At 34.2% G+C, this 25,209-nt stretch overlaps 1 protein-coding gene across 4 annotated transcripts in view; it reads left to right on the plus strand.

Moving 5' to 3' along the window:
• LOC138691133 (peripheral plasma membrane protein CASK-like) overlaps positions 1-25,209 on the plus strand; it is an 854,250-nt gene that overhangs the window by 285,123 nt on the left and 543,918 nt on the right. For all 4 annotated transcript variants that reach the window (XM_069812867.1, XM_069812868.1, XM_069812869.1 and 1 more), the window contains exon 4: positions 5,190-5,267. In XM_069812867.1, the coding sequence (XP_069668968.1) occupies positions 5,190-5,267 (78 nt within the window). The remainder of the gene's footprint in view (positions 1-5,189; positions 5,268-25,209) is intronic.

Genomic DNA, 25,209 nt, shown 5'->3' on the forward strand with positions numbered 1-25,209 from the left:
CACTACCTACGTCAATACGGTATTAAATAATAAAACTAGTCGTGCATTAGTGGAAACAAGGTGTTCATGTGCTCTTGTGCATACCAATGGGTATGCCGTTTTATCCCTAAGTTCAGTTCCGCACACATTTTGAGATTCGACGTCAAGAACGTGTTCTTAGCCACAAGACCATGAAATTATGGATTGCGTCATTTCGGAATATGGCTTCAGCACTAAAACAGAAACCACCAGAGCGACCAAGATCAGTGCGATCTTCACAAAACATTGCAACTGTGCGTCAAGCATTCGTAAGAGTCCACAACGTTCGGCTATAAAGCATGCAGCAACTTTGCAAAATTAATTTTAAGTAATCGCAGCCTTAGGAAAATTTTGCAACAGGATCTTAACTTCCATCCATGGCAATGGTCCACGAACTTAAAGATTGTGATATGGGAAATCGCCTGAGATTTGTTAAACAGTTTCTTGAAATCCTGTCCAACAATACTGTTCTGTTAATGTCAGACGAAGCACATTTTCATTTGTCCGGAAGTGTAAATAAACAACTTCCGGTACTGGGCAGAGGAAAATCCTAAAGAGATCAACATGCGATCGCTTCATAGTGAACGCGTTACTGTCTGGTGTATCGCACAGTTCGGGATTATTGGTCCATACGTTTTTGCAAGTGAAAATGGTTTCTGTTTTGGTGCTGAAGCCGTATTCCGAAATGATGTAATCCACAATTTTATGGTCTCGCGGCTAGGAACACGTCCTTGAGGTGGAATCTGAACTGGAAGATTAAATGGCATACCATAAAGCTGGGTCCACACTATATAACAAAACACGTTATATAACAAAGTTATATAAATTGTTGTAACAACGCGAAGAAAATGTTATATAACATGAGTTTTTTTGTTATGTAGCAAGTTATATGTTATCCATTTGGTGTAGGTAAAGATCAAAAGATTTATAAAACATCGTTATATAACATGTTTGCGCATCATGTAACTTGTTATAAAAGACACCCGCTGCATAAAACGGTACGAGCTCAGTCTTTCTGGAATCATCACGTCATGTGTTTTGCATTATTGCGTAGTATCTTGTACGCTTTCTCTGTGCGCTTGGCATGATTAGACCTATTCAACTGTGTTTGAAATCAACTTGGCATAATGGAGTGGAACAAGACTGCAACTTGTGACTTATTTGAGCTGTTCAGAGAATAACTGTCGTTATGGGATCCGACTGATATGGACTACATAGTTGTTTCCGATCTCTGATAACGAATTTGAATGATATCATGTGCATCAGAAATCACACGACATGACAGCTGAATTGCGGCGAGAGGTGACAGACCAGTAGTGAGTGATTTCATAATCAGAGTGCACGGTGTATCACAGTAGCAATGCCCAAGAAAATCGAACCTTTTTGGGAGGGGTAAATAACAACCCTTTCCGATGCCAAGTACAGTTACTTGAAAATCATAGGAGCCTGCAAAAAACGTGGTTTCGTTATTTCCAAGAAAGGCAACTTGTGTGTACCTAATAAGACTGGCAAAGCTCGGATGGGATTAATTACAGAGTGGAAAAGCAAGCAAATCCACCCCCAGTCATAAGTCGCCGCACCCCACGAGATGATACAAATTAATTCCATTCGAGCTTTACCAATCTTATTAAGTACATAGAAGATGCCTTTCTTAGAAATAATGAAACCGCGTTTATTGCAGGCTTCTTTTATTTTCACTTAACTGTACTTGGCATTGAAAAGGGTCGTAATGTACCCCCTCCAAAAAGGCTCGATTTTCTTGGGAATTTCTGCTGTGAGTCGCCGTGCACTCTGACTATGAGATCACTCACTACTGGTCTGTCACCTCGCGCCACAGTTCAGCTGTCGTGTGAGTCCTGACGCACATGATGTCATTCAAATTCGTTATCAGAGGTCGGAAAAAACCCTGTACAAAGACAGAAATAAAAAACAAAGTTTTTGAAACTTCCATCACATCGAAGTTCCCCCTGCCAAGGAATGACCATCATCTTTCTTAAGATCTGCCTAAAGGTTATTCCACTGTGTTGTTTTCTAGCTTCCAATGATGGTCGCACCCAACATTTTCGTTTACAAGGCCTTCTACTTCCTGCCAGAATCACACAAGCAGCAGCAGCAAGAACTACATCATCATCTGCACTCGACGCCATTTTCAAACATGACATTTAATTTATCGAGTTATATAATTTGGTACAAAAATATTATTTTGATACCAACACAAATATAACAGCAGCAAATGCTGCAAACTAAGTTCATTAGATATTCAAATAAAAATTTTTCAGATTTATTTTCAATGAAGAATACCAGACATTTTGAAAGTTATTTGCTTCCGTAATAATGAAACGTACTCCCTCTGAATGTTTTTTTTTATGCCAAATACTTTTTCTTGAACCTATCCACCTTCAGTTTTTGAGTTTCAACGCGAAAAAGCAAGTAACGATATCAGGACGATCAGTGGGTTTTTCATGTGGAAGTAAAGCAATAGCTATTTCAGGTCATTGTGGATTGTAGGTGAAAGTTAAAAAAAATGTCAGGTTTGCTATGCTTTCGAACAATAGACATAGCATCTTGGTATAGCTGCTGCATGTAGAGCTTGAAATGTAGAGGGTAAAATCATTTTATCCTGCTAAGAGATCTTGCTGAAATGATCGGGAGACTACATAATTTTGTAGGCTTCTTATTTTATCAGTAAGTAATACCGTTTGTTCTTTCCTTAGGAACTGTAATTTTTGCACTCTCTCGAGCAAATAATGCATATAAATATCTACACCACACCGCCATTAAATATATGAAAAAGACCCAACCCCACTTGATTAATAACTATAAAAATATTTAATTTTTAATAAAAATATTATTATCTTACGTAAGTTTTGTAGTTATATATATACACTATATAGCCGCCACTCAGTAAATTATAGAAACGAAGATCTAATTTAAGATATTCTCTACATCTACTTATATAACCCCAAAACGTTTCACTTTCATATCATCAATATAGCATTAATATGTATAATTAATGAAAAATAGTCACATCACGGCATTAACTATAACAATATTTCATTTGTAATGGTAAATGTCATCAAACCACCTCAAGTTTTGTAGATTTTAATATCCAATACACAGCTGTACTCAGAAAATTTACACACCGCAGAATCAGACCTGTAAATTATTTTAGTAAGTCTTAAAGTTTTTAATAATCAATTGAATTTGAGCTCTAAATATGTCAGCAATCCTGCAGGTCATGGCCTTCGTGTAATATCCTATTGTTTATTGTAGTGTGTGTTTTGTTTTATACCTAAATGCAATTAGTTCTCAAAACTCACGAAAGATGGATTTTGGAAAATAGGAAAATTATGTAGGAAAACTAATGCTTCACTGAAAGTTACTATTTTTCTTAAATACTTTGGGTTTCAAGCTTCAAAATGAGGGGTCATTTATTAAAATCCGTTCAGCCGTTATCCTGTAATTTCCATTACCAGTTCAAATTATATAAATACTAGTGGCTTGTGCAGCAAATGCTGCTGCAAACTAAGTTCGTTAGACGTTCAAATAAGCATTTTTCAGGTTTATTTTCAATGAAGAATACTTGTCTTTTTGATAGTTATTTGCTTCCATAATAATGAAACATACTCCCTCTGAATGGATTTTTTAGGCCAAGTACTTTTTCTTGAACCTATCCAACTTCAGTTTTTGAGTTTCAACGCGAAAACGCAAGTATCAATGTCAGGACGATAGCAGTATCTATTTCAGGTCACTTTGAATTGTAGGCAAAAGTTAAAAAAATGTCAGGTTTGCTAAGCTTTCGAACAATAGCATTTTCGTATAGCTGCTGCATGTAGAACTTGAAATGTAGAGCGTAAAATCATTTTATCCTACTAAGAGATCTTGCTGAAATGATCTAGAGTCTCTTATTTTATCAGTAAGTAATACTTTTTGGTCTTTCCTTAGGAACTGTAATTTTTGCGCTCTCTCGAGCCAATACTGAAGACAATGACACATTTTTGTCATTGTTGAGACGGTGACGGGTGGAGTTTCCGGGTAGCTCAGTTGACAGAACGTTGTACGTTCAACCAGAGGTCCCGGGATCGATACCCGGCCCCGAAACAATTTTTCCCTTGAAATTATTCAAATCTGCTTTACAGGAAGCTTACCTGAAATATTAGATTTGGACAATGACTCATATCAATATCTACACTACACCGCCATTAAATATATGAAAAAGACCCAACCCCACTGGTTTAATAAGTATAAAAATATTTGATTTCTAATAACAATATTATTATCTTAAGTTTTGTAGTTACATATAGCAGTCACTCAGTAAATTATAGAAATGAAGATCTAAATTAAGATATTCTCTACATTTACTTCCATAACCTCAAAACGTTTCACTTTCATGTCATCAATATAGCATCAATATTATGTACAATTAGTGAAGAATAGACGCATCATAATAATGTCATCAAACCACCTCAAGTTTCGTAGATTTGAATATCCAATACACAGCTGTACTCAGAAAATTATACACCGCAGAATCAGTTTTTAATAACAAATTGAATTGAGCTCTAAATATGTCGGCAATTCTGCAGGTCATGGCCTTCGTGTAATAGCATATTGTTTATTGTAGTGTGTGTTTTGTTCTGAAATTCAATCAAGTCGGCCATGTTCGATAAAATTAGTTCTCTCAACTGACAACAGATGGATATTGGAAAATAGGAAAATTATGTAGGAAAATTGACATTTCACTGAAAACTACTACTTTTCCGAAAAACTTTGGATGCCAGGCATGAAAATGAGGGGTCACTCATTAAAATCCGTTCAGCGATTTTCCCGTAATTTCCATTACCAGTTCAAATTATATATATAGATAGATAGCAAGTTAAAGAAACACGTTGTGTATAAAGTTTGTTGTATAACGTGTTTTGTTATAGTGTGGACCCAGCATAAGGAATGAATTAATATTACTGTTTGATATTTGACTTCAATATTTTCCTTTTTATGTGCGGTAGAAAATAGATATTTCTACCTTGTATAAGGGGATGGATTGGTTGATCGGATGGATAGAAGCGTGTGCCTATTGGGATGAATAGCTGGTTTCAGCGTTGCAGAAAGTAACTATTTATTATATACACGATCTTCTCCATTGCGATGTTAACAAGTTCTTTTGTTGCTTGCAGTATGGACGGGTCCGACCTTTGTTTCGAGGTGGTTCGACGCGCTTCTGCAGGCTTTGTTTACAGCGAAGCAGTGGCGAGGTAAGTAGCCTACTTCTCTCATTACAATTGCACGACAGCTTGGTCAATAGAAGTCGATTATTGTTTCAGTGTTCAGCCCAACCGCAATTAGCCATCAACATATCTCATTCGGTAGCGCGATTGCCTGCTGGACTGCAGCTGCGCCCAGGCCTAGGTTTCATTTCTGCTGGGGATAATTATTTTGTTTCGGTTTTCTCCGATGTTTTTCCTAACTGTAAGGCGAATGGCCTTAAATTCCATGGTGAATTGTCGACCTCATATCGCGAAATACCATCTCGATATGACTAATTCCACCGACGCTAAATGCTTTAGTACTGGATACAGTGTCATTAAATAATTGACTGTAATAGTAGCGAGGAGGGCGATTTTGCGATGTTGATGTATAGGGTATTTCAAAAGTCAGTTCAAACATTAAACCGCTATAAATATTATAATATTTGATATAGGGAAAAAACAAAACCATCACAGTGTTGGGCAAACAACGGGGTTTAGATCTACAAAACATTGGGAAATGTCCGCCGTTCTGTTGTTCAACGTAGAGCAAGCATTTTGTCTGCGACACCATGCACAGCATTTTGCAGATAATGTCTTGGAATATTGGCAATTTCTTGCGAGATGGCATCTTTCAGTTGTAGTAGGGTTGTTGGATGTGTCAGGGAAACTCGTTCTTTAAGGTAACCCCATAACCAAAAGTCGGCCGGATTAAAATCTGGAGATCGCGGAGGCCACATTGTTGGAAAGTGCCTTCTGATGACACGATCACTAAACATCTGCGTAATTAATTGTTTTGCAGGGATAAAGATGTGGTGTGGAGCGCCATCTTGCATGAACATTACGTTTTCCATATCGTGATTCCTCAGTCTAGGGGTGACGAAGTTCTGTAACATGCTATAGTAGCGCTCCCCGTTTACTATAATTGTCTTATACTATTATTGTCTACACCTGTGGAGTAACGGTTAGCGCGTCTGGCCGGGAAACCAGGTGGGCCGGGTTCGATTGCCGGTCGGGGCAAGTTACCTGGTTGAGGTTTTTCCGGGGTCTTCCCTCAACCGAATATGAGCAAATGCTGGGTAGTTTTCGGTGCTGGACCCCGGACTCATATCAGTGCATTATCACCTTAATCTCATTCAGACGCTAAATAACGTAAGATGTTGATAAAGCGTCGTAAAATAATCTACTAAAAATAATGGTGGAGTTAACACGCGTAATTGAAGTTCATTTTCCGACCAAAGTCATCAGTATGCACTTTCCAATAATGTGGCCTCCGCGATCTCCAGATTTCAATCCGGCCGACTTTTGGTTGTGGGGTTACCTTAAAGAACGAGTTTTCCTGACACATCCAGCAACCCCACTGCAACTGAAAGGTGCCATCCCGCAAATAATTGCCAATATTCCAAGACATTATCTGCAAAATGCTGTGCATGGTGTCGCAGACAGAATGCTGTACGTTAAACAAGAGAACGGCGGACATCTTCCCAATGTTTTGTAAACCCCGTTGTTTGCCCAACACTGTGACGTTTTTGTTTTTTCCCTATTTCAAAGATTATAATATTTATAGCGGTTTAATGTTTGAACTGACTTATGAAATACCCTATAATATATATGCGATGGTAACAGTGATATGGATAGCAATGTGTACGATGATGATAGTGATAATAACAATGATGATGATAATGACTATACACTTCGTGTACTGTAACGTAGACGATGATGGAAGTGAATATGATAGGGATTCTTATGGCATTGACGTTCACTGGCATAATTGTTGTTTGTACCACGATACGATGATATCATGTATGATGATAAAAATGGCAAATGAAAAGCACAAGAACTCCACCTCGTAACACTTCTAAAATCTCTCGGATAACTTAGCAAATGAAGGACCACACTTACAAACACGATGTGAACGCTATGGTAGCTACGGTCACAGTCTAGTCACAGTCTAGTATATACAGTCGCGAAGATCAATACTAATAAATATGCATCCATAGGTAGTTGCTAACCTCCAGGATCGCTACTATCGCCTCATCACAGAACCTTTCCCTAGCAGACGATAAAATGTATTGTACTTTCGATACCGTATTCTTTAGAAAAAATTAGTACCGTCCTTCCACTATTAAAATATGAAATGTATAAGGTTTATATATTATTTTCATAAAGTATATATATTTCATAAACTCACCTTCCTCGATCTTTCGGAAGAAGGATAATTCTAACCTATTTTTCTTACCATTTATAGTGCTACAAACGTCTCCTTGTCCCATATTATTATTCAAATTATTGTATTTTAGCCATTTACATTTATTACAACCGATAACGAACATATCACAGTTTAAACAACTTTTCACAAAAATGCGAAATACGGCACAGTCAATGCCTTTTCGATCTAGATCAGGCCGTAATGTATGTTCGAGTTTTCTATTTCAGTGTATGGAGCTCAGTGAAATATATTATAACTTTACTGCGTATCATTGCTAAGTTTTATTTAGTGTAATGTGTCCATAAGTTCCGTTTACTTCTTGTTGCATAATATGTTGCAGAAATAATTACAAAACTGTGTTATTTTAATGTGAAGAGAATTTTACATGTTAACATAATCTGTTCGCATCAACATTTTGAGGTTAGAATGGAAGCTATTTTAACGTTTAATAAAAAATAATTTATATTGTGATTTTAATTTGGCACATCTCTCTTCTTTAATTGTGGACAAAAAATTTACCAAACCACTCCTATGAAATTAATGTACGTACGATTATGTTACTTCGTCTCTTATGTAATAGATAAATACAATAATTCATTACTCAATTGTAGTATTAAAATACAGACAAATTGAATGTGCGGGGTATCATACGTGACATTATGCTTCATTATAATGTGTAATTGCGAATTTAGGAATATACCCCATAAGTTAAATATAGTAACCATAGCCTATAATTCCAAATGAATGGAAGGGCATTGGAGATCACTAAAATTAGACAGAAAGGAGCAACTGGTACAGTAAACATAACCTATAATTTCAACATATCTAAATATCCGTGCGGTGCAACTGAAAATTATTGAATCCTGCATAAATGAATGTACAAGAATTTCGCAATATTTAATCGAAATAAAGGCAGGTATTACACTTACGAACAACGTTATTTTCACAGCAAAAATAATATTACACCTTAACTCGCAAATGAATTATGTCTGAAGTGCGTCATAATCATTGTTTTAAATTTTATTAATGGAATTACACTACATTTTAGAGAAACATATGTTACTGTTTATGCATTCCAACTAATTTATATGGTTGAAACGCCGCCCTTCGTGATCGGGTTAAGCTTGTTATACTTCGCACGAAAACATGACGACCTTCCCTCATCCCCTTCACCAGTTAACTGCAGGCACGCGCAAGGGATAAACCCTTAGCCGAGTTGCCAATTCTTGAAGTCATTGTGATTTGCGAACGTTTTTCAAACTGTGTTCCGTGAAACCGCGATTTTCAGAAAGACTATATTATCTTTGTAAATATACCTTAATTTATAATTACTAAAACAAAATTGGTATAAAAATGAACAAACTTATTTTAAAAACACTTTATATTTATATTTCCACTAACATGTTTTGCCTAAATAAACAAAAAAATGTAGACTTCTATAATAAGTGTTAAATTCTCATGTTATTGAAGTTCCAGAATTTTGTACTTAATTAAGAATGTTGCGCTGGTAAAATTTTCTGAAACTGTGATCATTGAATAGTTAAAGAATGTATAGTACAAAAGAGTAAAGTTAGATTTTATCTACTTCGCCTTGGGTGATAATTTCTACGAACGCATAAAATCTGTTTACTCTAGTGTGCTATACAATATTTTATTCATTACTGGTATGTAAATTTAATTTTAAATTGTAGGGCTTTTCTTTGTAATGTGTTGGCGAAGAAGTTCATATACATTCATTTTACTATTGCTAATATGTTGTTTGTCATGTAGAGAGTGATTTAAAAACATTTAATTCACTGCTGTAAGTTAGAAAACTTTTAAGCACTGCTGTGAATAATGTCATTATTTAGGTTGCTAAGGACGGTGTTGCTGTTGGCGATATCTCTTTCGCGTACTGTTCACATACTGTTCGGCGAAGTAAATCACGTATAAAATCGTCTATCTTACCGAATTCTGTTTTAATTTGTTTATTTTCTCTTTAGTTGGTGAACCGTAATTCTTAATTTCTATGCCCATATATCCAACTCCGCCGGTTGCGTCCGATGTTAAGTGATTAAGATTTATACTTATTAAACTGCCTGAACTTTCGATTACTTTATGGATAGAATTTCTAACGTTAGACACAATTTTAACACTTTGTTTTCTTAGCTACGCTCCTCTGCAAATAAGATACTCTGTTTTCTTCGACGGTGTTATTTGTTGTTCTTGTCGTGATGGTCCTGGATCTTCAGGTGTATCAGGAGGCCTGGCTGCGGATCATCTCCAACACTCATTAATCATGGCCGGAATAAATTAGACATATTGAAGCGCACAACGGTATAAAACAACACGTCGACAAATGTCTGAAAAGACACTAACGAGTGAAAGCTAAGAGGCAATGACTGCTATATTTGGCAATGCTGGGATCTATTGTACAGCGGTCCAAGCGGCTAGCAACTACCGCGAGAAATGCAAAAAATCATCCCAAGCTTCGCGACTGTATATATATTAGACTGTGGTCTAATATGTACTTCCATTTTAGCACGAATATCGAGGGGAAAATACGTCACAGTAAAATACTATTTATAATCCATTTGTGTTGTATTTTTGATACAGGGAAAATGCTCTACCGTTCTCACTCAGACTAGCTCTTTTCGTCATTCAGATGTTGCCACTACTGTTACTTGGATTACGATGAATCCTATCGGGAGATTGTGCAACTTACAGCAAATACCTTACTATAATAATACCTGACAGCTAGCAGTTTTGCGTGCGAACGACGCTGGTGCTGCTACCTACCTGCCGGTGTGGAGATACTCGCGAAACAAGCTGTAATCAACTGCAATGTATATTGTTACTGGCCTAGTTAATAGTTTTATTAATTAGTGCTGTGTTAAAATGTCAGAGTGTATTTGTGCTGTTTATAATTGTGACAATTGCAGCATTACAAATTGCTCCAAATCGTACTTTCGATTTCCGACAGTTCGTAAAACGTGAGTCAACAAAATTCGCTATTAGCCCTAATGCCTTTGTCTCTGTGTTGATAGAACAATACAAATTAGCTTTTTTATTTAGGCCTAATAAATGAATAGAAGTTAAAATATATTGGAAATTTTAAGGTTTTAGCAAATTAAGTTTTATTGCTGTCTACATGCCTTTACTAATTATTACAAGCATCAGAATATTACCATTTTTATTTTTGCAGTTGTCAGCAATGGGTATATAAAGCAATATTGTAAATTCATTCCTAATGTCAGAACTGATTTTGTCTCACTAAAGCAAAGAAAAAATATGTAACAGTTAATAATTACGGAAAGGAATATGAAGTATGCAATATTCTCATAATATGCAGCTCTGATATAAAGTAATAATTTTTCATTAAATACTATTCAACATTTCTTAAGTGTTTCATATATAATTCCACATTAGTAACTCACGTTTTAAACAATAGTCCGAATCCCGCTATGTTAATATTTGTATATGTGGACGTAATTCCATCCCGCTCCGCTAGATGTCAGGTCCGCGATATTTCGCACTCACGCCAATGCTACTAGTATACAGCTGTCCGGTATTATTATAGTAAGGTATTTGCTTATAGTGAGATAGAAGAATGTGAACCGTTCAAAAGCCATAATAATATTAATTTATGTTGTAATGGAAATTTTATGATTTAGTTAATGAACAAATAGTACTTTGTTAAACGGTATTACAAGTGATATCTTCGCTACGTATTGGTGATGTGAAGTCGTTAGTGTTTGTAATGGCGTCCTCATACTTATTGAATAAAGTTATAACGATGATGATGAGGACGATTATAACAACGGTGTTAAAAGACAGGGTAGCATGGTGACAACGACGAAAACTCTGTCACGGCCACCGGTGTTGCTGAGAGGTAGTAAATTCGACCCGTAGCCTGGGTTCGAGTAGCGCTTTTGCTAACTAACTTTTTTTTATTAAAATTTTCACTAGATTTTTCCCAACCATAAGGCGAATGGAAAATAAATCCTGTCTCAACCCACCGAATACAGTCGTGCAGTCACCATTATCTACCGACGCTAAATAATCTCGCGTTTGATATAGCGTCGTTAAAATTTAAAATTACTCACAATGATGACGATAAACATGTGAAGTGGACAGATAGAATAAGAAATGAAGCTGTATTGAAGAGAGTTGGTGAAGAAAGAATGATGCTGAAACTGATCAGGAAGAGGAAAAGGATTTGGTTGAGTCACTGGCTGAGAAGAAACTGCCTACTGAAAGATGCACTGGAAGGAATGGTGAACGGGAAAGGAGTTCGGGGTAGAACAATAAATATCAGATCATTGACGACATTAAGATATATGGATCATATGAGGAAACGAAAAGGAAGGCATAAAATAGGATAGATTGGAGAAAGCTGTGTTTGCAGTGAAAGACCTGCCGTTGGGCAGAACACTAAATGAAAAATAAAATTTAAATTATGGTTTATTTAACGACGTTCGCAACTGCAGAGGTTTATATTAGCGTCGCCGGTGTGCCGCAGGAGTTCTTTTACATACCAGTAAATCTACTGACATGAGTCTGTCGCATTTAAACACACTTAAATGCCATCGACCTGGGTCAGGATCGAGCCCGCAACCTCGAGCAGAGAAGGCCAGCGCTATACCGACTACGCTACCCAGACCGACATACTAAATGAATGAATGAATGATGATAATAAGGCAGTAAGTGATGATAATGAAGATGACAGTAGTGACAATGACTGTGACATTATGATGAAGATAATGGCGATGACAATCATAACTACGATGACGATGATTATAGACATGACTACAGTGATATTTTAAGAGATGGACCAAATTAGAACTGATTCTTACAAAATACAGCATTCATTTCATCTATGTAGTTCTAATACAGAATGTATATACAATATATGTTAGCGTGACTATTAATCTTCAATCATTGCATCAAGATTTTGTACACAGTTTAATGAAGTAATAATGGCATTAACCAGTAGTGTTCATGTTGAAAGGGATGTACAGGAAATTTGCATTATGAAATATTAGTCTTCTTCAACCATTGCATCAGGATTCTTGTTTCCAATTTAATGATGTAATAAATCCAGAATCCTAGAGGATGATTATATTAACCAGTGTTCATGTTGATAGGATGTAGAGGAAACTTTTAATTATGAAATATCGGGCTTCATGAAGGTTGTTGATGCTTGAAATATAGTTTGCATAATCTTCGCGAATGAGCTTAGCCCCCCCCCTTTTTAGGGGAGCGGAAGTGCAAAAATTCTTTGAAAATTACGTAATTGAGGAGTTGAATCGAAAACGGGCGTAACCCAGAAATTGAAGTTTTGAGAAAAAGGCCTTTGAAATATTTGAATATGTGTATAAATAACACATTTTTAGTCAGAGTAAACAACGGACATTCACGCTGTTATTCAATATTTTATTAATTGAAAAACATTTTAATTGATATAAAAGTGTATACAGTAAGGAAGATATAGTCGTTATAAAATATCGTTGCAATTGTCCTTATTCCAGTCAATGGCCTTTCTTCCATTCAATTACCCTATGTATGGAAAAACGGCATAACAAATTTCCTTCTGCGATTTCTTGTTGAGGATTAAATAAAGAGGATTACACAAGGAATATGAACACACAATTTATACTGTTTTAAGGACAACATTGTGTTTCATCACATTTAAAAATTCGTGAGAAATAATTGAAGTAAAATGCTTTCTTTTTTGTAAACACAACCATATTTTCAGAACAATATTAAAGATTCCTCTTGTGTAAAAAAAAAGAAAATATGAGGAAATTAAGAAAAATATATTAGAGACAACAAAAGTCAAGTAAATTGATGAAACTTAGCAAAGACTAGTTCAAAGTAACCTAAGTCTTCTGTTCTTCTGACAGCAATATGTACAGACTCCTAACATCATTTTCCTTCCTCGATTTCACAGGGTTTGGTGGACTGCTGGAACATCTAAATCTGTTAAATGCTGCGTCCTCTTGCCAAAGAATATGAACAGTAACAACCGAGAAAACTCTGTGGAGCAGACACATTAAGGGGTTAGGTACAGCTTACAGCAGTAAAATGTTTGGAAATATTCAACATTTGTTTCCTCCATTACTGTATTTTGTACAATAATGAAAATTGGTATGTGTAAAATACTGTCCTTCTGCTATATGAAAAAAATATATATTTTTACGATTTAAGAAATATATGTTTTTTTTTTTTTTTTTTTTTTTTCAAAATTAATAATGGTGCTAGTTCACTGTGCAGTGATGAAGCATTTCCCTCATAACTCACAAATTTATTAACTTCTTCATCTTCTCTCTCTTTTACTCTAGTGATAAAACTCATGTTTACAATATCATACTCTTTCAACTACATTCCTTAATAAATATTTATTTTTGTTATTTTGTGTTAGAAGAAATACTATTTGACCATTTTTGTTAATGAATTTATTTTTTATCAGACAACTATCAAAGATACGGAAGTGATTTTGCACCATATTTCCAATATGATATGCATAAATACACACAAAAAGTTTCATCACAGAATGTTGGATAGTTTTTGAGTCATGTGGGAAACGCTTCATCACTGCACAGTGAACTGAATTTTGAAAAACAAAATGTAAATAATTGTTTTAAATAGTAAAACTATTTTTTTATATAGCAGAAGGACAGTGTTTTAAACATACTAGATACAGTAATGGAGGAAAAAAATGTTGGATATTTCCAAAATTTTAAAGCTGTAAGCTGTACCTAACCCCTTAAAACAATAATAAATTGATTTCTCCCTTAAGTCCCAAGTATGTACGTAGAAATTAGTATACACAACCTTCCAACTACCATCTGATAACTAATATTAAACCACAGTCTAGTATATGCAGTCGCGAAGCTTGAGTTGTTGAGGGTGCTAGCAACAATAGACTGTGCAGGTACTATTTCGCATTGTCTGTGATAAGGCGATATTAGCGATTCAAGTGATTAGCAACTATCTATGGATGCATATTTACTACGTATTGAGCTTCGTGTATGTATATACTAGACTGTGATTAAACTGTGAAAACAGCTCAACACTTATACTGCGCCTCAGACCACTAGAAAAGAGATATCAAATCGAAACTTTGCAAGGTGACCAAATACACACTAGAGAATCTAATAATGCATTGAACGGAAAAAGGACAAAACATGGATTACGTCCGTATTCGATTGAACTCCTCAATTTTACTTCATCCAGAATAGTGTATGTAGATCTATTAATTATGTAGCTTCTATTTGCTAATTAATTAACATTTTTTTTATTTAGTGACCCCTTTCAATTACAGGGGTTATTCAGAGATTATAGTATGATGGAATAGCAACAATAACACAACGGCATAATAATCACATATGAAGAAATACGAGTTAAGAAAACAGTATGCCATTCTCTTTTCACTGTTACAACAAAATTTCCTCTTGTGTTTTCCGTTTATCATAGCAATAAAGAAGCTTATATATTTATTCATAATAAATATTATTGCCTTGAAGTATGGCTGCACTGGAAGAATGTAGTTTGCTTATAATAATATTCAGTGTTATAAAATTCGAGAATTTTGCTTAGTTGCTTTGATGATAGATGAAACATTTTATTGCGTGCACTGTCTTTTATCGGCACCATACATAAATATACACGTAACACACCAGAACTTCCACACGTGGTCTTGTAATGGCTTAAACATTTATACTAACGCTACTTCCGTCGAATTTATTCGATAACACGTTATGAAAGGAAGGATTCATTATATACCATAAAACGCAGTGACGTATCATCTCTTCCTCTAACTGTGGTTCATTTTATTACATGCGTATTTAGACGTCATATTTACTTGATTTATGTAATTTTTAATTGTATGCGATTACGAATTGCATTCAAAATTATAAATAGAAAGGCTATTGTGATTTTCATATTATGGAAGAGTTTTTCCTTTAGACCAGTCATTTCAACTGACGCCCATAGGAGCAAGCGCGCGCTTTAGAGCTCAGGAGTGCCTGAGCGCTTTTCAGTGGAAAGGAAAGAGATAGACGAAAGGGGTAGTATATGCCGCTTGGTCGAGCTATGTACAGGGATGGCCAGACTGATTCAATAGATAAAGGGAAGAGAACTTATTAAAACTGTATCCATGTTAATTTTTAGATTTGTCTGAGAAGTGTAAGTACATTATAAAAATATAAGTTTTAATTTTAATGCTCATTTTTCACAAGTTTGTTGTTTTATTCAAAAGGAATATTTTCTCAACTTTTTTTTTTATAGAAAAGTGAAATTTTCAAATATAGACCTATATACTTAGTAGCCTTTCAGGTACTGACACATTGTTTTTGTAAATCTAATATATCGTAAATACGTATTACTGAAGATAGTGAAGATACAAATTTTGAAAATATTCGCATGGAAAACGTTTGTATGGAAATGAATTAACAAAGCAACTACTGTTACATCATAAGAAAAAGATATGTGCCCATGCGTTGTAAAAATATCAGCTCTATAGCTTCAGCAGGTTTCGAGAAAATAATTTAATATTCTGATGATAGGAAGTTGCACACCAATATCATCTTAAAAGCATAATGTGATAAGGGTTTTGTTATGTAATATTAGTTACAGTTAAAACATATACCTAGGTAACTTTGCTTTGTACTATAATATTGTTGTGATTAATTTATTGATTACTTTTATAAGGCTAAAGATAGCATCAATATCAATTTCAACTTATCATGTCATACTCAATCTCTCTCTCTCTCTCTCTCTCTCTCTCTCTCTCTCTCTCTCTCTCGGGGGGGGGGATACCACTTTCTTTATGAATGATGCTTTTCATCCACTTAGTACAGTATAGTTGTACTACTATGGAATTTATGTGAATATTCCTTCTTAACTCTTTATTATGTTATTAACGTTTAAAACACAACTGCAATATTAAGAAATTGATGTTAGTACTTTGGTTTACAGACAATATAGATAATATCAAACAGAAAGAAGCCATTTAAAAACAACGACATAAAATTTCACTTTCCGTTTGAAGTTTGTGCACCACTGTTTTCTTAATCCAACAGGCTGGTTATTCCTTCTTCCATATCTAGCGCTTGATGCCCGCGCACGACGTCAAGGTTAGAAAAATGCGCTTGCTTTGACATCACTGCTTTAGACTTTCTTTTGCTTGCTATATGTAAATATGTGTGAAAAACGTTACATATGAAGGATTAAATTTACATTATTTGTTATTAATCCAAGGTGAATGATTATGCTTGAGCTTATATCGTTAATTGTTCGCCGCCGCAGTGACTCTGATTTAGCGTACGCGCTACGGTACAAGTGGTTCGTGATTAGATTCCCGTTGTAGGCAGTGGAAGAAATTTATCTTCCGTCTACAGGATTAGATTGTTGTCCATTGTGTTGTGATTGTCCTGTAATGTCTCTGCTGTGGCCCTGTGCCGTGCCAACTCCACATTCAGGGAGACTCGCAATGTGTGGCTGTGTGTCGAAAGAAAATATAATTTCGCGTCTTGTCTCCATTTTCCTCTCTGTCACTCTCAGTTTCTGTATCTCCCCGCCATCTTTATACAACAAATCACTGTCACTTTTTTACTTTTTCTTCTTCATCCTCCTCCCATCGTCCCAATTCCTTTAACCCCTATCCTTCCCTTCATTCTTTTCGTCCTCATTTCTGTTACTTTCCCCAACTAACCTCCATATTCAGTTTTCTTCTGATTGCCTTCCCCTTTTTATCACATCTCCTAATTCGTATCTTTACTTCTTCTTCGTCCTCCTCATCTTTCTCCTCTTCACTACTTATTTTCCTAATATTGCTTATCGTCCCCCTGCTGCTGATTCTCAGCTTCATCTTCATTTTCCTCTCCCCCATCATTTTCTTTCTTGGTATCTTTCTCATTATCTTTTTTCTTGTTCCTATCTTTCCTTCATCTCGTCCTTCATTTTGTCCCAATCAGCATTTCCTTTTTATCGTTTGCCTTCTTAATTTTTTCATAAAACAAAATGTTTGCAGATTTTACTAGTTTTAGCTTATCTATACTAATAATAAATCTGTAGCCGAAATTTTTCTGGTAATTTTCTATTTTCCAAAAGTAATTGGTCCTAACATATATAATTAACCACCCTGAAACCGAAAATCGCTTTTTTGACATTTTTGTTTGTATGTATGTCTGTCTGTCTGTATGTATGTTTGTTACCTTTTCACGCGATAATGGCTAAACGGATTTCGATGAAAATAGGAATATAAATTAAGTTCGTTGTAACTTAGATTTTAGGCTATATGGCATTCAAAATACATTATTTAAAAGGGGGGTTATAAGGGGGCCTGAATTAAAGAAATCGAAATATCTCGCTTATTATTGATTTTTGTGAAAAATGTTACATAACAACAGTTTCTTTAAAAATGATTTCTGATAAGTTTTATTCTTTGAAAAATTTTGATAGGACTGATATTTAATGAGATAAATGAGTTTTAAAATTAAAATAACTGCCATCTAAGGCGGTGTATTGAAATAAAAAACAAATGACTTCGTCTATAAGGGGCCTTGGACACAACAATCGAAAGCTATGAAAGATAGCCTACAGACAATGTTTCTGTGTTTTATGAAGTAATATCGGAAGCTAAATTAACCGATTTGTATAATTGATTATTATTTCATCATTGGAAAGTGTAGTTTCTCTGGATGGACATAATGCTATAATGTTATTACAGTAACTTGTGAGTGAATTGAGGACGGTAAGATTAAAATAGCTTCTTATGCACAGAAAACTTGATAGGTTATTCTGTATATTCATTTCCTGTATTTCTGAAAATAATGTTTATGAACATATTCATTTTTATCTCAGAGAATTAACGAACAACGAGAATATATTGATTTAGTATGCAGTAATAGTACGTTAGCTTAGCAATCCATTATTTTATAATTCAAATTTTAACTATGCTCAATTGAATCGTGTTAAAATACATAAAATATATATATGCAATAAATGCAATGCAAAAAAATTGGGTAATGAGCCAAGCAGATTATGTTGCACTGTTGTAAAAGCTGTTCCTCCTAACATTCAAGAGCTCCCACAACAAATTTAAAACTTTCTAATTCGAGTACATCCGTTATCAACACACTTTTACATAATATAATATAATATAATATAATATAATATAATATAATATAATATAATAAAATATAATATAATATAATATAATATAATATAATATAAACATAATAATAAATCTGTAGCCAAAATTTTTCTGTTAATTTTCGCTTTTCCAAAAATAATTGGTAATAACAATTAAGAAACATGTTAAAGGAATTGTCATTGCACCAAATGAGTGGTCTCTGGATCAAAATGATCGCATTTTAATATTTTAAATACAATTTAAATTAAGTAACAAATTAAACGATTTATCCTTCAATCAAACACGAATGTTCCCTGGATCAAATATCCTATTTTAATTATGTAATTACTTTATATTTATTTCTAACGGGTGCAGCGGAGCGCACGGGTACGGCTAGTAGTAGTAGTAATAATAATAATAATAATAATAATAATAATAATAATAATAATAATGTTAGGAGAAAATCCACAAACGATTATGGAAAACACGGGAATTTTACTGGAAGGAAGTAAAGAGATAGGTTTGGAAGTAAATCCCGAAAAGACAAAGTATATGATTAGGTCTCGTGACGAGAATATTGTACGAAATGGAAATATAAAAATTGGAAATTTATCTTTTGAAGAGGTGGATAAGTTCAAATATCTTGGAGCAACAGTTACAAATATAAATGATACTCGGGAGGAAGTTAAACACAGAATAAATATGGGAAATGCCTGTTATTATTCGGTTGACAAACTCTTATCATCCAGTCTGCTGTCAAAAAATCTGAAAGTTGGAATTTATAAAAAAGTTATATTACCGGTTGTTCTTTATGGTTGTGAAACTTGGACTCTCACTTTGAGAGAGGAACATAGGTTAAGGTTGTTTGAGAATAAGGTGCTTAGGAAAATATTTGGGGCTAAGCGGGATGAAGTTACAGGAGAATGTAGAAAGTTACACAACACAGAACTGCACGCATTGTATTCTTCACCTGACATAATTAGGAACATAAAATCTAGACGTTTGAGATGGGCAGCGCATGTAGCACGTATGGGCGAATCCAGAAATTCATATAGAGTGTTAGTTGGGAGGCCGGAGGGAAAAAGACCTTTAGGGAGGCCGAGACGTAAATGGGAAGATAATGTTAATATGGATTTGAGGGAGGTGGAATATGATGATAGAGAATGGATTAATCTTGCTCAGGATAGGGACCAATGCCGGGCTTATGTGAAATCGGCAATGAAGCTGCGGGTTCCTTAAAAGCCAGTAAGTAAGTAAGTAAGTAAGTAAGTAAGTAAGTAAGTAAGTAAGTAAGTAAGTAATATGTAGCACATACGTACTGCCTTAGGAAGGGTCGCCAACAAAACAGCTAGCACGTATAAAATCACGGACCAAAGTCCCATAGAAACAAACTGAATATTGATCACAACCTAGTTACAACACATTGAGAAGTTTGTTGGCCCGGCCGGGTTTTCTATTTCAAGTCTTGGCAAAGTTGGGGTTTATTGTGTGTGACTCAGTTAATTAGAGAAGGTCTAGGTCGAGATGCAGCGAGTTGGTGGGCCGTGCTGCTGAGGTAGCTCATACATTTCCTGGACCTGGTTTCTCAGTCTCTTAGATTACGAGGTACGGCACAGAAAACAAAAATGGTACCATGTAAATAGCACACACATTTTTTATGCGTTGGTAATTTTAATTTCTTATTCAGCATTCCTTCTAAACTGCAAGTTATTCAGACAGAGTGAAACCGTAATAAAATTGTAATTGAAATTCTATCTTTATCGGCCATTTTAAAGTGCAGAAAATATTCAGATGTCATACGAGAAGTGTAATTGCAAATATTTATTTGAAACTAGCCGTACCCGTGCGCTCCGCTGCACCTGTTTGAAATAAATATAAAGCAATTACATAATTAAAATAGGGCGTTTGATCCAGGGAACAACTTTTACAACAGCGCAAGATAATCTGCTACCCAATTATTTTTTTGCATTGCATTTATTGCATATATATTTTATGTATTTTAACATGATTCAATTGAGCATAGTTAAAATTTGAATTATAAAATAATGGATTGCTAAGCTAACGTACTATTACTGCATACTAAATCAATACACTCTCGTTGTTCGTTAATTCTCTGAGATAAAAATGAGTGTACATAAATATTATTTTAAGAAATACAGAAAACGAATGTACAAAATAGCCTATCAAATTTTCTGTGCATAAGAAGCTATTTTAATCTTACCTGACCTCGATTTACTCAGACGTTACTGTAATAACATTATATCATTATGTCCATCTAGAGAAACTACACTTTCCATGGTGAAATAATAATCTGTTAATTTAGCTTCTGATATTACTTCATACAAACATAGAAACATTCTCTGTAGGCTATGTTTAATAGCTTTCGATTGTTGATGTCCAAGGCCGCTGTTTCGATTGTTGTTGTCCAAGGACCCTTATAGACAAAGTCATTTGTTCTTAATTCATTGCACCGTCTTAGATGGCGTTATTTTAATTTTAAAACTCATTTATCTCATTAAATATCAGTCCTATCAAAATTTTGTAAAGAATAAAACGTATCGGAAATCATTTTTAAAGAAACTTTTGTTATGTAACATTTTTCATGAAAATCAATAATAAGCGAGATATTTCGATTTATTTAATTCAGGCCCCCTTATAACCCCCTTTTAAATAAAGTATTTTGAATGCCATATAGCCTAAAATCTAAGTTACAACGAACTTAATTTATATTCCAATTTCCATATAAATCGGTTCAGCCATTATCGCGTGAAAAGGTAACAAACATACAGACAGACATACAAACAAAAATTAAAAAAAATCGATTTTCGTTTTCAGGGTGGTTAATTATATATGTTAGGACCAATTATTTTTGGAAAATCGAAAATTACTAGAAAAATTTCGGCTACAGATTTATTAATAGTATAGATGACGCTAAGATGACTGATAATCAGTGTTGCCAATTCAGAATTCCATTTACCGCTGCACAAGCTTAAAAAAATCGCTGAACTGTATTTGAAAAACTCCAGATTTTTTAAATACATCACTTCCAAGTTTGAAATACAAACTATACAGTTTTAGGAACTTGAGAATTTTATAAAAATGTAGACTTAAATTATATAAAGTGTGTATCACTTCGTAGGCTCTATATTCTATGCAAAATCGTATGGACAATTAAATCTGAATATTTTACATTCAGTATCACCTTGCATAATTTACATAGAGCCTGCGAACTATCACCGGCAACTTCTTCCACCAAATCTTTCAATACATTATGTTTTTCTTTTCTTTACGTATGGAGTTTTACGCGGCATTTTTCTTCAAAATTGAGTGAAGTAGATCAAGAATAATATACTGGACACTTCGGAAACAGTCACATTCACAATCACACCAGTTCGTTCGAAATATGATTTCACACTGAGTTGGAGACGTGACTGCCAACAGTGAGTTTGGTTTTAAGTTTTGAGTATGTCTGTTTTACATAAACTACAATGCGGAATGATAAATTAAATAATATATAATATAAGACGACATTAAGATATATGGATCATATGAGGAGACAAAGAGGAAGGCAGAAAGTAGGAAAGGCTGGAGAGAATACTGGGTTTGCAGTGAAATACCTGCCCATTGGCAGAACACTATGAATGAAAGAATGAATCATAATATAAGTTATCGTAAATGAAAATAATAATTGAGTTCATTATCTACTGTTTATGATTAAACATAATATCAATTCATTTACAAAAACAATGTCTACATGATTAGACTAAGAGTTTAACGAATGTGGCAAACCTTATTTGTACAGTAATGGATGAGGCAGGAAATGGACATGATTGTACAAAATCGAGTTATCATAAAACATTGATATTTGATACTCGCACAATGGTTTATGATTAACTAATTTTGTTGTCCGCAAGTACATATAAGAACAATTTTAACATCTTTACAGAAAAAAAAAACTTAAAAATATCGTCTGCTTTTGCCAGAATCATCAAAAAACGCCAAATAAATAGCTAGCCGCTGACGGTAAAATTCTGTAGCTGACTATAGTCCTGAAAACACCAAATTTAGCAACAAAACCGCTGACTTGGCAACACTGCTGATAATCCCACGCGAACGTTTTCCATCCAACGAACTAGCTGATTGACGTTAGATTGACCAATGGGAATCGAATTACACTGAAAAGCACGCTGCTCATAATTAATAAGTTTTCGTTTTTTTTTCTCCGACGTTCATTTGTTTTATTTTTGTCGTCTGCTTCGTGTATCAACAATCAAACGATTACGTCAGACTCGTGGTCTTAACATGCAGCAATAACAAATTACAATAATTTCATAATTAATTATTATACATAAAATGGTTTGCAATAAAATTAAACATTTTCAGAATTTTATTATAGATAAGCAATGATAAAAGGTTTAAAAAGAAAGTGTTGATATAATCACAAATGCTCAGTTGTTTTTATTCCAAGGAGCCTTTTATTCCTATCATCTGTTTTTCTGGATCTTGTTATTGTAACCTCTAATGTTTAGTTCTTCAGAATCACAGTTATTCGCATTGGAATTATTTTGCCGAGTATAATTCGTGATAATAGTTATCAAGTAATTTAATTTCGCTTTTTAAATTCATATTTGTTATTACATAATTATTTTTCGAACTCTGGCCTCGAAATAATTATCACGATAACAAATATTCGATTAAATTTAATAATTTTAACTGCAATTATTTATGGAACATTTATTTGAAACATAAATAGACTGAAGTGAAAATGAAGACGTCTACGAGTTTCTATCGAGATGAGATAAGCGTCTATTTCTTTACTGGAAGATCGAGCATACCCTGTTGTTTCTGTAGCCTTCAAGCGAGAACTTGCCGATATCAGCTGTTGTATTTTGATGATGTAGTATATATAGTTCGAGTCACATGTTATATTAGTGGAAATGATCACTGAGAATTGTTATATTGTCCATATTATACTGTACAGATGTCAGATTCCCCTCGAAAGTTCACTGATGTGTCATTGTATAAAATGTTCATAAACTGCCTTCGAACACACGTGGCTAATCCCATTACCACACAGCAGTCAGTGTTATTCTGGCTCTCATATCATGCACGGCATTCCGTCAATTGTAACACCAGCTGTACTGTACGACCGTGAAAAACTAAAGGAAAAAAAAAAACATATTATAACTATTAGTAATAGCCTAATAGTGAACATACGTATATTTATCTCAGATGGTATGGCTTAATTTGTTATTGGTCTTAAAGGCTATGTTAATTTTTTGTTTGTTAATGAATTTATATAACTTACTTGAAATATTGCCGCAAAAGGACATAGGTTTCCATTTTTTATTTTTATTTACCGGTTCAATTTGAGTTACCGTAATGTAGTACCTATTCTGTTTTTAGTTTTGAGTTTACTTTTACGTTTTCGTATCATGTTAACCATTTTTTTCGTATTTAAGTCATTATCTTCCGCTAATTTTATAACGTAATTGTAAGCTTATTCTGTTTTGTATTATGAATACTTAAAGGTGTATCGATTAAAAAGCGAAAATTAGTAACTTTGTGTGTGTGTTGTGTGTGTGTGTGTGTGTGTGTGTGTGTGTGTGCGCGCGTGCGTGGTTAGAAGTGTAATGAATATAGAAAAGTGAAACCACAGTCTAATATACAGTCACGAAGCTCAATACTTACTAAATATGCATCCATAGATAGTTGCTAACCACCAGGATCGTTACTATCGCCTCATCACAGACCCTTTCCCTAGCAGACGATCAAATGTATTGTACTTTCGATATCGTGTTCTTTAAAAAAATAACACCTTCCTTCCACAATTGAAATATGAAATACATAAGATTTATATATTATTTTCATAAAGTATATATTATATTTTATAAACTCACCTTCTCGGATCTTTCGGAAGAATGATAACTCTGACCTCTTTTTCTTACAATTTATAGTGCTAAAAACGTCTCCTTGTCCTATATTATTATTCAAGTTATTGTATTTTAGCCATTATTACAACTGATAACGAACATTTCACACTTTACATAACTTTTCACAAAAATGCGAAATACGGCACAGTCAATGCCTTTTCGATCTAGACCAGGCCGTAATGTATGTTCGGGTTTTCTATTTCAGTGTATGGAGCTCAGTGAAATATATTATAATTTTACTGCGTATCATTGCTAAGTTTTATTTAGCGTAATGTGTCCATAAGTTCCGTTTACTTCTTGTTGCATAATATGTTGCAGAAATAATTACAAAACTGTTATTTTAATGTGAAGAGAATTTTACATGTTAACATAATCTGTTCGCATCAACATTTTGTTTAGAATCGAAGCTATTTTGAGGTTTATTAAAAAAGAATTTATATTGTGATTTTAATTTAGCACATATACCATCCTTAATTTTAGACAGAAAATTTACCAAACCACTCCTATGAAATTAGTGTACGTACGATTGTGTTACTTCGTCTCTTAGGTAGTAGATAAATACAATAATTCAGTACTCAATTGTAGTATTAAAATACAGATAAATTGAATGTGCGGGGTATCATACATTTCATTATGTTTAATTATAATGTATAATTGCGAATATAGGAATATAAGTTAAATATAGTAAAC

This window comes from Periplaneta americana, chromosome 16 (genome assembly GCF_040183065.1).
Source record: "Periplaneta americana isolate PAMFEO1 chromosome 16, P.americana_PAMFEO1_priV1, whole genome shotgun sequence".
Lineage (NCBI taxonomy): Eukaryota > Metazoa > Arthropoda > Insecta > Blattodea > Blattidae > Periplaneta > Periplaneta americana.